Source organism: Myiozetetes cayanensis, unplaced genomic scaffold (assembly GCF_022539395.1).
Source record: "Myiozetetes cayanensis isolate MyiCay16 unplaced genomic scaffold, myiCay2020 scf3, whole genome shotgun sequence".
NCBI lineage: Eukaryota > Metazoa > Chordata > Aves > Passeriformes > Tyrannidae > Myiozetetes > Myiozetetes cayanensis.
The window spans coordinates 3,722,272-3,735,699 of NW_026087521.1; the positions used below are offsets into that span (position 1 = coordinate 3,722,272).

At 48.4% G+C, this 13,428-nt stretch overlaps 1 protein-coding gene across 1 annotated transcript in view; it reads left to right on the top strand.

Annotated features, from left to right (window-relative positions):
• Positions 1–2,023: 2,023 nt before the first annotated feature.
• LOC126644636 (store-operated calcium entry regulator STIMATE-like) overlaps positions 2,024–13,428 on the top strand; it is a 32,807-nt gene continuing 21,402 nt past the window's right edge. Inside the window, exons 1-2 of the mRNA XM_050324197.1 lie at positions 2,024–2,161; positions 13,104–13,152. Of these exons, the coding sequence (XP_050180154.1) occupies positions 2,053–2,161; positions 13,104–13,152 (158 nt within the window). The 5' untranslated portion in view covers positions 2,024–2,052. The remainder of the gene's footprint in view (positions 2,162–13,103; positions 13,153–13,428) is intronic.

The following is a 13,428-nucleotide window of genomic DNA, read 5'->3' on the forward strand; positions in this document are numbered from 1 at the left end:
TCAGATTTACCAACTCAGGGGAATGAGCCTTTTTATGAAACTAACAATTACCCATATAAAATCAGCTGAAAGTGAGTTAGTGAGATGAAACTTCCACCTTCCTGACTGAACTCGTGATTAAACCGTGATTAAAGTCAGTGAGCTAAATGAACATCTATCAACCCGAAATTCAATTCACACTTTAAATAAAAAGGGAGGGGACTGTTTTCCATGAGGGTTATTTCAGCGGTGTGGAGTTGGCACATTGGTACCAGGGGATGTGTTGGCTCAGTTGAGGGGCTGGGGAAATTCAGTGCTGGCAGCTGGAGGAGGATCAAGCCTCCAGTCCAAAGTGCCTGGCACTAATGACCTCCCCAGGACAGGGGATTCCCAAGTCCATGTATAGCACAATTCCCTCCTGTGTTGTAAACTGAATCTCCTTGGGAAGCAGGCCAGCTCCCACGATTTTCTTGTCTCATTTACCGCTGTTTTTAAGGCCATTGCTCAGAGTCATGTGTTGTGATGAGATTTGCAGCCTCTTTGGTTTTGTAACTAAACACAAGCTCTCACCCTGCAAAGTCAGGGAGGAAAACTCCAGTGCATGACCTGAGTGGTTCTTAAAATGGTCTCAGGTACATTGTAAAAAGAGAAAAAATGAAACCTGACCTCTAGGACAGTAAAGAGGAGTGGGAGCCACATTACACAGAGTGGCAAAAAAACCCAGGTTTGAGGATGCAGTTTGAGAACCTGACCCCATCAGCAGACCCAAAATCCCACTGGGACTCCACCCAACTCAGCACTCTAAATCTTGCTGGGACCCTCTCCTGTCTGGTGCCTGAAACCTCACCCGGACCTCTGTACCCCAAACCCACTGTGATTTCCCAAACCCAACACATCCCTCCTTAACCCCTCAACTTGACCCCCCCATCTTGACCATGATTCCTCATCAACCCTCCACAACCAAGCATTCCAAACCTTGCCAGGACCTCTCCAGCCAGGGCAACCCAAACCCTGCTAGGACTTCCCCATCTTGGCACCCCAAACACTTCTGGGACTCTCTCAGCCCAGCATCTCAAACCCCAACAGGATCCCTATCCACCCTTCCCTGTTCAGCACTGCTTTCCTCATCAGGACTTCTCTAACTCAGCACTCCAAACCTCAGCACAATTTCCCCAACCCAGCACCCCAGTCCCCAGCAGCACCCCCATTTCCATCCCCATCCTCATCTCCATATGCATCCCCACTTCTATCTGTCTCCATCTTCATTCCCATCCCTGTCCCATCCCTATCTCCATCTCTGCCCTCATGCTCATTCACATTCACAACTGTCTCCCTCCCTATTGTATCCCCACCTCCAACCCCCTTCACATCCCTGTCTTTGCCTCAGTTTCCATCCTGATCCCCACCTTCATCTCCATCCCATCTCCAACCTCATCTACATCCACATCCCCATCCCCACCCTTATCCCAATGCCCATCCCCATCCCTGTTTCCATCTGAACCTCTGTCCCCATCCTCATCTCTGTCCCATCCCCATGCCTGTCTCCATCTCCATCTCTATCCCCATCTCCATCTCCATCTCTTTCTCCATCCTCATCCCCATCCCTATCTATCCCCACTGCATCCCCATCTCCAACCCTTACGCATCTCCATCCTCATCCCCATATTGATACCCGCTCCCATCTCCATCCCCAACCCCATCTCCATCTGCCTCCTTCTCTGCCCTCATCCTCATCCCTGTCTCCATCTCCGTCCCTATTGTATCCCCACCTCCAACCCCTTCAACAACCCCATCCTTATCCCTGTCTTCACCCCCATTCCCATCTCCATCCTCGTCCCTGTCCCCAACTCTCGCTCCGACCCCGTCCGCTTCTCTCCCATCCCATCCCACTCTCCCCTCCCCATCCCGGTTCCCCTCCCTCCCCGCCCCGCCCCGAGTGCTGCCGGCGGGGCGGTCCAGGGGGCGGGGGCGGCTCGGGGGCCGCCTTTGTGCGCGGCGGGGCCGGAGCCGGGACAGTTCCGCACTGCTCCGCTCCATCCCATCCCGTCCCGCTCCATCCCACCCCGCCGGGCCATGGCCGCCCCCCGCCCGGCGCACGGCTGCGGCAGCGGGGCTCTGCTGGGGCGCTTCGGGGTGCTGCTGCAGGCGCTGCTGGCTCTCTGCGCCTTCAGCACCCTCATGCGTGAGTACCGGGGGGCTCGGGGGCACCCCCTGCCCGCGGGGGGGACCGGGGGGACCCGCCGTGCATCGGCGATGCTCGGTGGGGTGGGCGCCCCTTCGCTTAAAATCACCCAAGTTTTGTGCGTTGACTCCCCCGTGGGATTGCGGGTGGATGTTCCCGAGCCGGCAGTTGCAGCGCCAGATGCTCCTTCTTAGAAAAAAAAAAACAACAAACACTCCTTCCCCAGCCCTAATCTGATGGTAATGAAGCACCGCGAACGTGCGGCGATAATCTGCTAAAATTGGCTGCGCTTGTGCGAGCCGGTGCTCAGTCGCTCAGAAAATTTTAATGAAGGGTGAAAACTATTGGTGTAACCCTGGGAGTTGCTGGGGAGGGGCTGACAAAAACGGGGCGGGTGTCCCGCTACGGCGCTGCTGGGTGAGGGTGATTTAACTGCGTTGTGATGCTGTTTTGTTTAGTTTCGCTTCAGCTGCAAAGTTTCCGGGCTTGAGAGGCTGGGGAAGGAGTTTACAGGGAGAAAGTGTTTTGCTGGTTACTGCCAAGGAGGGTAGAGAGAGAAAACAGCTGAGGAGGGGATAAAATCACGCGGGTTGTGGTTTCCAGGAGCAGAGGGAACGGCCTCGAGTTGCACTAGAGAAGATTTGAGTTGGATATTAGGAAAAACTTCTTCCCCGAAAGGGGAATTGGAGCAGGCTGCCCAGGGCAGTGGTGGAATCACCATCCCTGGAGGGATTGAAAAGGCATGTAGATGTGGCACTTAGGGATGTGGTTCACTGGTGGACTTAGCAGTGCTGGGTTAATGATTGGACTCGATGATCTTGGAGGTCTTTTCCAAGCTCAGTGATTCCGTGATCCTGTGAAAAGGTGGGGAATATTAATGCTGAAAGAGCCGAGAGAATTTACTGTTGTTTTGTGCTGCAGCTGCGTTTTGCGTTTTGCTCAGAGCAATGTGTGTGTTGCTACTTTTTAGGGTTAAGTGGTTTAACGCAAGTTGAAAAACACGCCAGAACTCGATCTGTTTTTCTTGTTTGAAAGCCTGTGGTGACAGGGAACTGAAACTTTCAAGTCTTCTGGCTAAGTAGCTGCAGATTTTGAGGTTCTCTTGCCCCTCTCTGCCTTCTGGAAACCACTTTCAAAGGCTCCAGCGCTGCGGTTAACGCCGGGCTGCCAGGGAAAACTGCAACATGTTCTTCCCAGCGATAACTGATACTATTTTCCAGCTGGAGAAGCCCAGTTGTAACATGTCACTGCTTGTGTTTCACCAAATATTGACAGTAAGAACAGATTGATCTCTTTTTCTGTTCCTGTTCCCCTTGGTGATACGTGCATACGGGTTAATTGCCCCGTAAACTCCGTGGGGTGTCTCATAAAATCAAGGATGCCGGTAAATCATGTCAGAATGCCTCCTAGCAAATCATCAACCCTGGGCTAACTGCTGTCCTCCCCCTGCTGCAGGGGCTGATATTTCCTTGAACATTAACAACATCTTGGTTAATGAGGAGAAACCGAAAGCTGATTCTGCGGTTTTGTTGTGAATCAGCTCGGTGACTAAAGCTGTGGAGGAACTGCTGGCTGGGACCCCAAAAGCAGATGTGTTTACAACCCTGGGATCCCAACCACAGCACCTCCTCTGGCTGCAGCTGGGCTGGTGGTCCCTAATCCACCCCATCTGGGTCTTATCTGTGCCCCTGTCACTCCCAGCCAGAGGCTTTCTTGGATCTGCTCTTGGGCTGTTCCTGTGCTGACTCCTAACCCATAATGCTTGTACTGGGCTTACCAATGGCCTTGAGCTGGGCAACACCTTGCAGCTTTTGGGCTATTCCTGTGGCCCATTGGGTTGGCAGCCTTCTGGGAGGGAGAGGGCTCCAGCCTTTGGGAGGTATAGAAGTGTCTTGAGCTGAGTAAAAGGATTCCTGGGAACCTCGATTGCGTCTCCGTTGCATCCAGCCCAGCATCGAGTCAGGTGGTCCCACCTGGATGACTGCATCATCTAGAACTCAGGATGCTGCTGTCACTGGTGTCAGCCCTTCTCTGGTACTTCTTACTTCAGTACTGTGACATTCCTGGGTGTGTGTTTCTGTTGTGTTTATGACTGATTTCTGTTTTACTGGCATGTTGCAGGACAGTTTGCTCAGACCTACAGGTCAGGGAGTGGAAACAAGGTCAGTAAGGGTGGGAAGGCATTGGAACAGGTTGCCCAGAGAAGCTGTGGCTGCCCCATCCCTGGAAGTGTTCAAGGCCGGGTAGGATGGGGCTTGGAGCAACCTGGACTAGTGGAAGGTTGGAATTAGGTGGTCTTTTAAGTCCCTTCCAATGCAAACCATGCTATGAAATTCCTGACCAAACCCAAGCCAATGCCCTTTCTATTCCTTCTATATTAAAGCAGCAGCTCAGCTATAGGAGCACCTGAATTTGAATAAATAAGACTTCCAAATTGTGTGGCTACTGCTCAGAGCACTTGAAAACACTGAGAGGAACTCAGACTAAAAATAAATGTTGTGTTCTGTGAAGCTTTGCAGGTGTGTGCAGGGAGTGTGCTCAGAGTACTCATGATGTGGGTCCCAGGCATAGGAAGGATAAATTTTTAAGTTTTTTGCCAGAAGAGTTTGTGTCCTTGAATTTGTGTTCCTTGGAGCTGTGGACAGGTTTTTCTCCAGCCAACCTTATAGGAAAACCTAACGAAGGAGAAAGTTAGACTTCAGTGATTGAATGAGACGAGTGGGGTGGTTGCAGTGGGGTATGTGAAATGGGTCCTTTATGCGGTGAAAACAGAACCCAGAGGTAAATGCTAAGGAGTCAGGAAAGCTATTTAGCAGGTTTATATCAGTCTGTCGACTACCACGAGCAGTAGTGATGACAGAATTCATTTCAGCCTACAAACACTCTCTTGCTTTTCCAGCAAGAAGGTCTTCAAGGTTGTAGCCAAGCCTAATTCCCGTACGGTCCAAGGCTTGCTCTGGTTGCAGCTTTGCCTCATTTGGTAATCAAATGGCAATGAGGTGTTACCCTTCCCACCTGCCTGGGGTGGCTTTGGAGGCCCTTTGGCTGTAAGGGCACTTGCTGGGAGAACTGAGAAACCAACACTTGAAAGCAGAGGCAGTGAAGTTCAGCAGCTGCGCAGTTGTGGCAATCTGGATTCCTGTGCAAGAGCTTCCCCTTGGGGAGGTCACGACACGGGGGAAGTGTGGATAGTTGTGCAGTCCCATCTGAAGTGCTTTGTAATGCTTTGCCCTCAGCATCACTCAGCAGAGTGCAGAGAGCAGTGTTGCAGTTACCTCAGGTGCAGAGGCTGGCTGTGATTCTTTGAGGGCCAAGTTCCTACAGTTGCTGCTGTTTGTTTAAAATTTTATTTAGGAAGGGTCTGTACGCTAGCAAAAGTTATCCAGGTCTGCACACTGGACAGCAAAATCCTTTGAAAAATGAGGGGAGATATTCTGTACAAATTGTAGCCCTTTTTTTTGTGAATTAAAGTGGAGTGCACAAGAAACAGATTTTGGGAGTTGAAGAATCTTTGCCTCCATTGTAAATGGAAAAGGTTTTCTTTGGAGCTGGCATACCTACTTTCTACCCCACCACAAACAGTGGGGAGGACATGTAAGAACATTTATTTCTCTTCCAAATTCCTGTCTTCCTGAAACTGTCTTGGCAACCTTCTGAGCTCCAAGAATGAGGTTTAGCAGAACTTGTGCTGTAGGTGTGAAAATAGACTTAGGTCTAGGAGAGTGTTTATGCTGCCAGGCAAGTAGAGCTGCACTGGACTGAGCTCCACAGTCCACTTCACACAGTGAAATTTGGTTTTCAGCTTATCTTTTGAAAATTTCTTGATCCTGCCTCATGTGACAGCAGTGTCCCTCTATCTGCTCCTGCTGGATACACTTTTAGTCTAAACAGACAGAGTTGTTGGCGATGGGGACCCTGGTGCTGATCCTCCAGGCAGGACTTGCTGATGGAGATGCTCTGTCAACACATGGGATGGTGTTTCACCCAAGTAGCTTGTCCTGAGACAGGACCACAAAATAGGAGTTTGCCAGACTTCCTGTTAAAGAAGTAGTGGCTCTGTGGTAGAAAAGAGTTGTTAAAGAACATCAGAACTATCCCCTTGCTCTGTGGTCTGTGTTTCCTGGTCTCTGGTCTCTGTGGACTTACCAACTAACCTTTCAGTGCATTTTTCTCCTGGATTACGGGCAATTGGTTAGTGAAAATGGGAGATAGCATCCTTGGGTATGGAAGTGTCTGAAATTTGAGTGGAAGGCTGTGGTACTGATCTCCACTGGATTCTTAAGCCACCTCTTGTGACTTTTTAGTAGGCCCTGTGGTGATAAAACAAGGGGTAATGGTTTTAAACTAAAAGAGGATAGATTTAAAGTAAATATAATGAGACTTTTTTTTTACAGTGGGAGTGCTGAAACACAGAAACAGGCTGCCCATCCCTGGAAACATTCACAAAGTCACACTGGGTGGTGCTCTGAGCAACTTGGTGTAGTGGAAAGTGTACCTGCCCATGGCAGGGGGTTTGGACTAGATGTCCTTTAAAGGACCTTCCAACCCAAACCATTCTGTGATCCTGCCCCAGTGCTAAGTTCAGGCTTGTTTGAAGTACACAGTTTGAATTGCTGCACTGTTCCTGTGCTTCAAAAGTATCCTGAGTGACTTCTGGTTTGTGTTTTGATTTTTACACTGAATATATAAAGGTGGGTGGAAGTGTGAGTCCGTGTCAGGAAAGAGAAGAAATAAATGACAGAGCACTTGATCTCTCCAGACTCCTGTTCTGTTTTGAAATAAATCTGCTCCAGACACAAGAGCACTACAGGCTTACTGTGCCCAAGACAGGCTCTGCTGACTTTGCTTCCTCTCACACAAGTGTGTAATTGTGAGCGATTTTGGTTATTCTCACACATATGTACTTAAATTCCAGCTTCACCCTTGTAAGTGTGTGCTTTTCCCTCTCGGGAAGAACAAAGCCCCAGAGGTTAACTGTGCCTCTGGCAGAGAGCTTTGCTGCCTGTAGTAGCCAATTTACATGTAGGTTTGTGGGTTAAGCACCAAGCTGCACATGGCAGGGCTCTCAGTACGTTTTTCTTCTGCTTCAGTACATCTGAAAACTGGTCGAGCTTGGAAAACACGTGTTGTGCTTTGTAGGCTGGAAGGTCTGTGCAGCCCTCAGTGTGCTTCATTAAGCTGCACACAGCTTTCCACAGGGCTTTTGAATTTTCAGCTGCTCATCACAGTGACCCCTTCCTGGCTGTCACCTTTTTGAACAGCTAAACCCCGTGGCTGGGCAGGGGCTGGGAGGTTCCTGGTTTCTGAAGGAACAAGTGGGTTGGGTGAGCTGAGAAATGAGCTGGCAAGGTAGAGCTGTGTGAGAAGTTCTCTCTAATCTGCGGGCAGTGGAGCACCTTGCTAAGTTGGTTCTGCAACGTGTGGTGAGCAGTTGATGTTGTTGGGTGGCCTAACTCTATGAGGAACTTACAGGGAAATTAGTCTTCTGTAACTAAGACATGTAGCAAGTAAAGCTTTAAGGAGTCTGTTAAATTTCCAGCTGGTTTGTTTTTTGTCTGTTGGTTTGGTGGGGTTTTTTACATTTGTCAGAAAACTGTATAGCAGGTAGATTTTCATGATTAAAGTTGGGGTTGGATAAAATGCCATCGTGAAAGTTAAAAGGGGTTTGAAACTAAGTCCCTTCCAACCCAAAATCTGTGATTCTATGGTAACTAACTGTCCAGCTGCATCACTTCATTCTTCAGGTGTTTTCTTGTAATCATCTTGGATCTTCTGGTCTTAACTTTATTCTTTTCTTGTCTAAACTCCGTTTATCAAGGGACTGATTTGAAATGTAGTGATACCTTATAGGAGATAATCACTACTGCCTCCCCAGAGCATTCTGCATTTGAGTTGGACTCCATCCCCAGTCCAGGTCTCCTACAAGATCTACTGTGTTCATCAAATGATATGCTCCAGACTGAAGCTCCTGAGCAATCTGATCTGCCCGTGGCAGGCGTGGTTGGAACGAGATGGTCTTTGAGGACCCTTCCAATCCAAACCGTTCTATGATTCCATGAACATAAGCTCCATTTCTGTTCCTTCCTAAGAGTATCCCCTCTGCCAGTTTTGCTGGAGGTTCTTATGATCCTGTAGCACTGGTACAAGGGTATTTGGGAGGGAATGACTGAACACACCTTGTGCAGAACAGAGGATGTAAGTCGGTGGCAGTCAGTCTCCTTAAATCTCTGACAGGTGTTTTGAGGAGGAGAACCAGGGCTTTTGCTGCTCCCTGAACTGATGGTAGAGTGGATGTTTCACACTTATCTGGGCAGCAGCACCTTGGCTGCTCTCAGCAAACACTGGCTGCTACTTCCTCCCATTGTGTCTCGGGTCGAGCTGTCTGAGGAGCTGCAGGCTCAGCCTAAGAATAGAGCAGACCCCAGGGTTTTGGCTTTGCATCCTGCATCTTGGCTTCTTTCCTGCCTGGGCTTGGAAAAAGCCTGGGAAAGGGTGTGTCCTACAAAATGGGTTAAAATGTGTTGTTGGAGACTGTACTGCCTATAAATAACAGGGAGATTGGGGAGGGGAAGAGCTTCTGTTTCCTCCCTGGTACAGTAGCTCCAAGTCCTCTTCTGCACAGGCCAGAAATAAAGTCCTGACCCTCTTGCTAGTGGGATGTGGCCCTGGACACGGGCTTTACAGCAGGCAGTTTCGCTATTCCCCATCCTAAAGCATCACCAGTTCTTGGCATTTCAGCCTGTGTTTTTGGTGGATCTTTCACAATTTAAGTCTCTTAATGCTTCTAACAGTACTTCCAGTATCAAGTTCACTTTCAGTATCCATCCCCTGGGGCCCATTGCTGAGTTTTGTGGGGTCAAACTAGGTCGGTTGAGTCAACATCTCTCTTCCAAACCTCAACTTTTGAATCCTGTGGTTGATTGCAGTAAGATTTACCAAGGGGGCGGTCTGAGTCTCAGCCGAGCACGTCTAACCATCTCCTGAGGAAGTAAGTTTTCCCCTCTAATTTTGTAGAAACCAGACTTGGTAGCCTGTTTTGGTAATCGGCAGCTGGTTGATTCTGCAGTTAACTGCCTAAATTAGGTTTTTTTGTTTCCAACAAGGACAAAAGGCACCTGTGCTGATGCAGAAATCGGCAGCAGGTTTGCCTGAATGCAGTGTGGGGTCAGTGGGGGATGCAAGGGTGATGCTTTGCCGTGGATGGGGTGAGGAACAGCACAAGGAGACTGGGTGGTTCCTGCTGTCCTTGTCTTAGTTATAACTGGAGAACTTGTGTTTTAAACCAAAAGTAAACTGTGGGACATTGGTTGCTTCAAGTTCAGATAACTTCAGGGTAGTTTTATGTGTCTAGGACAGCCAAAGCTCTCTGCCCCCTTTCTACTGCATCAAGAGAACATGATAATAAATGTTTACCTCTATATTACCCTGGAAAAGGAGTGAGAATAACTGTCATTGAGCTTATATCTTCTTTTAGTTTTCTGGCTGTTTACAGATGTATATTGAAGACTCCTCCCAAATATTTTTTAACATTTCACTGGTTCTTACTGACGTGTCAGCTTCCACCCAGCCTGGTGGTTCTGAGGGGATTTCAAGCCTGTCTGATCTTTATTGTCCTTGACTGAAGAGGAAGGGCTGGGAAGTATTTTGTTTCCTGCCCTACCCTTTCTCAGCTGTGGGCAGGGTATGTCTCTCAAATTGTCACTCATCTTACTTCCCTTTTGGTTCAACTTCACAGCTTTTTGTCTGCAGTAACTGGAGCCAAAGAGGGTTGGAGTGGTAACTTGTGAGGACAGACCCTCAAGAAAGCAGGCTTTCATCTCAGTGGTGATGGCAGCTGTTTAATGTCTAAGTGGCTCCTGTTCAATGGGATATACCTGGGCCCTCTTCTCCTGGCACTTACAGAATTTTGGAATCACAGAGTGGTTGGAAGGGACCTTAGAAGTCATCCATTTGTAACCTCATTGCCATGGGCAGGGACACCTTCTGCTAGACCAGGTTGTTCAGAGCCCCATCCAACCTGGCTTTGAACCCTTCCAGGGATGGGGCATCCACAGTTTCTCTGGGAAACCTGTTCCAGTGTTTCATCACCCTCCTAATGAAGAATTTCTTCCCAAGATGTGCAGTAACATTGCTTCCTTGCATAAGCCATCTTGCTTTGCACATGGACAAAGCTGAGAAGGGAAGCAGAGTTAAAATAATTTATGCTGTAGCTGGGAGCACTGTTGGGAAGACAAATTCCTCCTGTCTTCTGCTGTAAACCCAGTACACACTATTCTCTTTTTCAATCAAATTGAGTGGTGGTTCTCTCCCATCTTGTTCAGCTTTTTGTGCACTAAACTCAACTTTTAATTGGTTTAAAGTGTTTTAAAAATTTTAGCTGATTGTGGGTGCTGGAATTTAAGTTATCACATATGTCTTATTTGCTTGATGCAGGCACAACTTTTCTTAGATCAATCCACCCTTAAGGTTTCTTTTACCTGAGCCATGGTAGCAAATCCATGCCTACAGCTGGTGGAAAACTGAGTTGACCTCAGTGAGTGGAGATGTGTTTTGTGAAGAGCAAATGAGACTTGAGCCTTTTTGCAGTGTCAGTCAGCTGAGCCTGTGTCTGTGCCTGCATGACTTGGCTCCCTGCAGGCCTTGGAAGAGGAGTGTGATGCCTTGCAGTCACTGCTCAGCCTGTTGTTCCAGAACCCTTCTGTGCTCCCTCACAGAGGACCCCATCATCTCCTTGAGCTTTCTAAGACCTGGTGCTGCTTTAGTGTGGATTTAGCATCACCCCTAACCCCTGGGTCACAGCTACCAAATGACTCTGCTCCCTGTTAAGCTCCAGTAATCTTGGCTGGATTTCTGGTTTAATTTGGAGACAGCCTGCTGCAGCTCTGCACAGTAAATGCCCTATTAAGCAGTTAATTATTTCTCTATAATACTAGCTTTTATCTTTAATACAACAGTTTTACTGTCTCTGATAATTACACAGTCTCCGATAACTCTCTTAAATCTAATGAGGCATGACAAGCTGTGTTCAACAAGGCACCACACCATTAACTTCTTACCTCTTACTTGTCATCTTATCACACTGAATTACTGTATTTTGAGCCTGAGTGGCTGTGGATACATAACATGTCACTTCTCATTAAGGGAATAATGAAAATCATCCCTGGTGCTCTCGTGGCCAGGTTAGTGGTCAGCTGGTGGTCTGAGGACCCTTCCAGCACCCACTCTGCAGCGTCATGGTCTTTGCCCATGAGCTGTGGGTTGGTTTAAGTACTTCAAACACCTTGGTTGGTGCATGGGTCTCATGCTTGTGGGTGGATGAAATGCAAGTGGCCCTTTGAAGGGCACGGGAGATGATAGACCTTGTCTGTGCTGATGGAAGTCATTGCTGCAGGAATATCTCGTGGTAGGATTCAGCTGGATGAGGGGAAAAAAGGCTTTTTTTCTGGACAGAGGTAGGACACAAACTGCTTGGTATAACTTAATTGATGCTTTGTCACTCATTAATGGCAGATAACTGATCAGGTCATTGGAATGCTGGTTTTCTGTGGATTTGAGAGTGGCACCAAAACCCCTGCATGTGCTTGACTGAAATACTGGGGTTAGGGAGATTGTTGAATCATGGAATGGTTTGGTTTGGTTTGGAAGGGACCTTAAAGATCACTTTGTTCCAGCCCCTTGCCATGGGTAGGGACACCTTCAACTAGGCCATGTTGTTCCAAGCCCTGTCCAACCTGGCCTTGGACACTTCCAGGGATGAGGCAGCCACAGCTTCCCTGGGCAACCTGTGCCAGGGATTCACCACCCTCACAGTAAAGAACTTTGTCCTAATATCTAGTCTAAATATCTCTTCTTTTAGTTTAAAACAGTTCCCCATTGTCCTATTACTATCATTTTTTCATAAATTGCTCTGCCACCTGGCCAGGAAAGGTAGTACAAAGCTGCACTTCTGAAATGTCAAGGCTCCTGTCAGGGAAGTCCTTGCATCCTCCCAGGCTGGACCAGGAAGGCATTTCCCAGGACAATGAGCCCTTGGGACAGGTGGTGGGGCTTCAGCCAGCAGCTTGAGTGCTCCAACACAGCTGGAGTGAACAGAGCAGTTACCTGACCTCGTGTGTTTTCAAGGAAGGAAAAGTTACTTTAGATATCTCATTCAGAACTATGGTTGGTGGTACTGGAGCCACGTGTCTCAGACTGCTGCTCCACAGTGGTAGCCAGTGGGCATGAAAATATTGAGTAGTTGAAGTATTATTTTACTACTAGCTGGCACAAGCTTGGAGCCGTGCAGGCTCACAGGTTTTGGGGGCTGGCACTTCAGGCTGGAGATGTGTGGGAGGTTCTGCTTCCTCAAGGATCCTCTGGTCCTGCAAGGAAGAGATTGCTTTACTGCCCTGCTGAGACTCAAAAGCTTACCAGATTTTTGGGCTATGTCATTTCACTGTCATGATTTCAAGTTGCCTGGAAAAATTAGGAGGGCTCTTATTAGGGGTGAACCCTCTCCAGCTTCCCTTAGGTCACTGCCCATGGCATGGGAAGGCTGTTGCTGGGGGATGCCAGAAGCACACACTGATCTTCAAACACCTCTGGTGTTCGTCCTCCTGACCCGTGGGTACCTCTGGTTAGTTTGCATCAAGTCCCAGAATGGAATCATGGAATCATTAGGGTTTGAAGAGCCCTCCAAGAATGAGTTCATCCATCCAGCACTGCCAGGTCCGCCACTGATCCTTGTCTCTGAGCACCACATCTGCTTTTGAGCACTGGCAGGGACAGTGATTCCACCACTGCCCTGGGAAGGTCCTTTGGCTTTTCTCAGCTTTAGACTGGCAAATGCTGAGGGTCCTGCAGGACTTTTTTGACTGCTGTTGCAGCGAAGGTTGGTGCAGGTTGCACGTGGGTAGCAGCTCAGCTCTGGTGGTTAATGGAACCTCTCTAATTCTCTTTGCAGTAAAACGATTTAAGGAACCAAAGGCAGAGAGGCGTCCCTGGAGGATATGGTGAGATTTTTCATTTGAAACCTGAAAAGACCATATATGCAATATTATTGTCTCTTGTACTGACAATCTTTTAGGCCCCTTGTGTATCCTGCATGACACTTAGTTGTTAAGTGAAAGGTTCTGCTGTTTACCAAGGAAATCTCCATAAAGTAGCTGGTGCTCCCTAGAAGTAAAATTCCCTGCCCAGCTCTTTCAGAAAAGCTTGTTTTACTGTAGGTGACTGAACCAAGGGTTATGGTCACCTCCAGTCTGCTGGCACACCTGCACCTGGGCTGT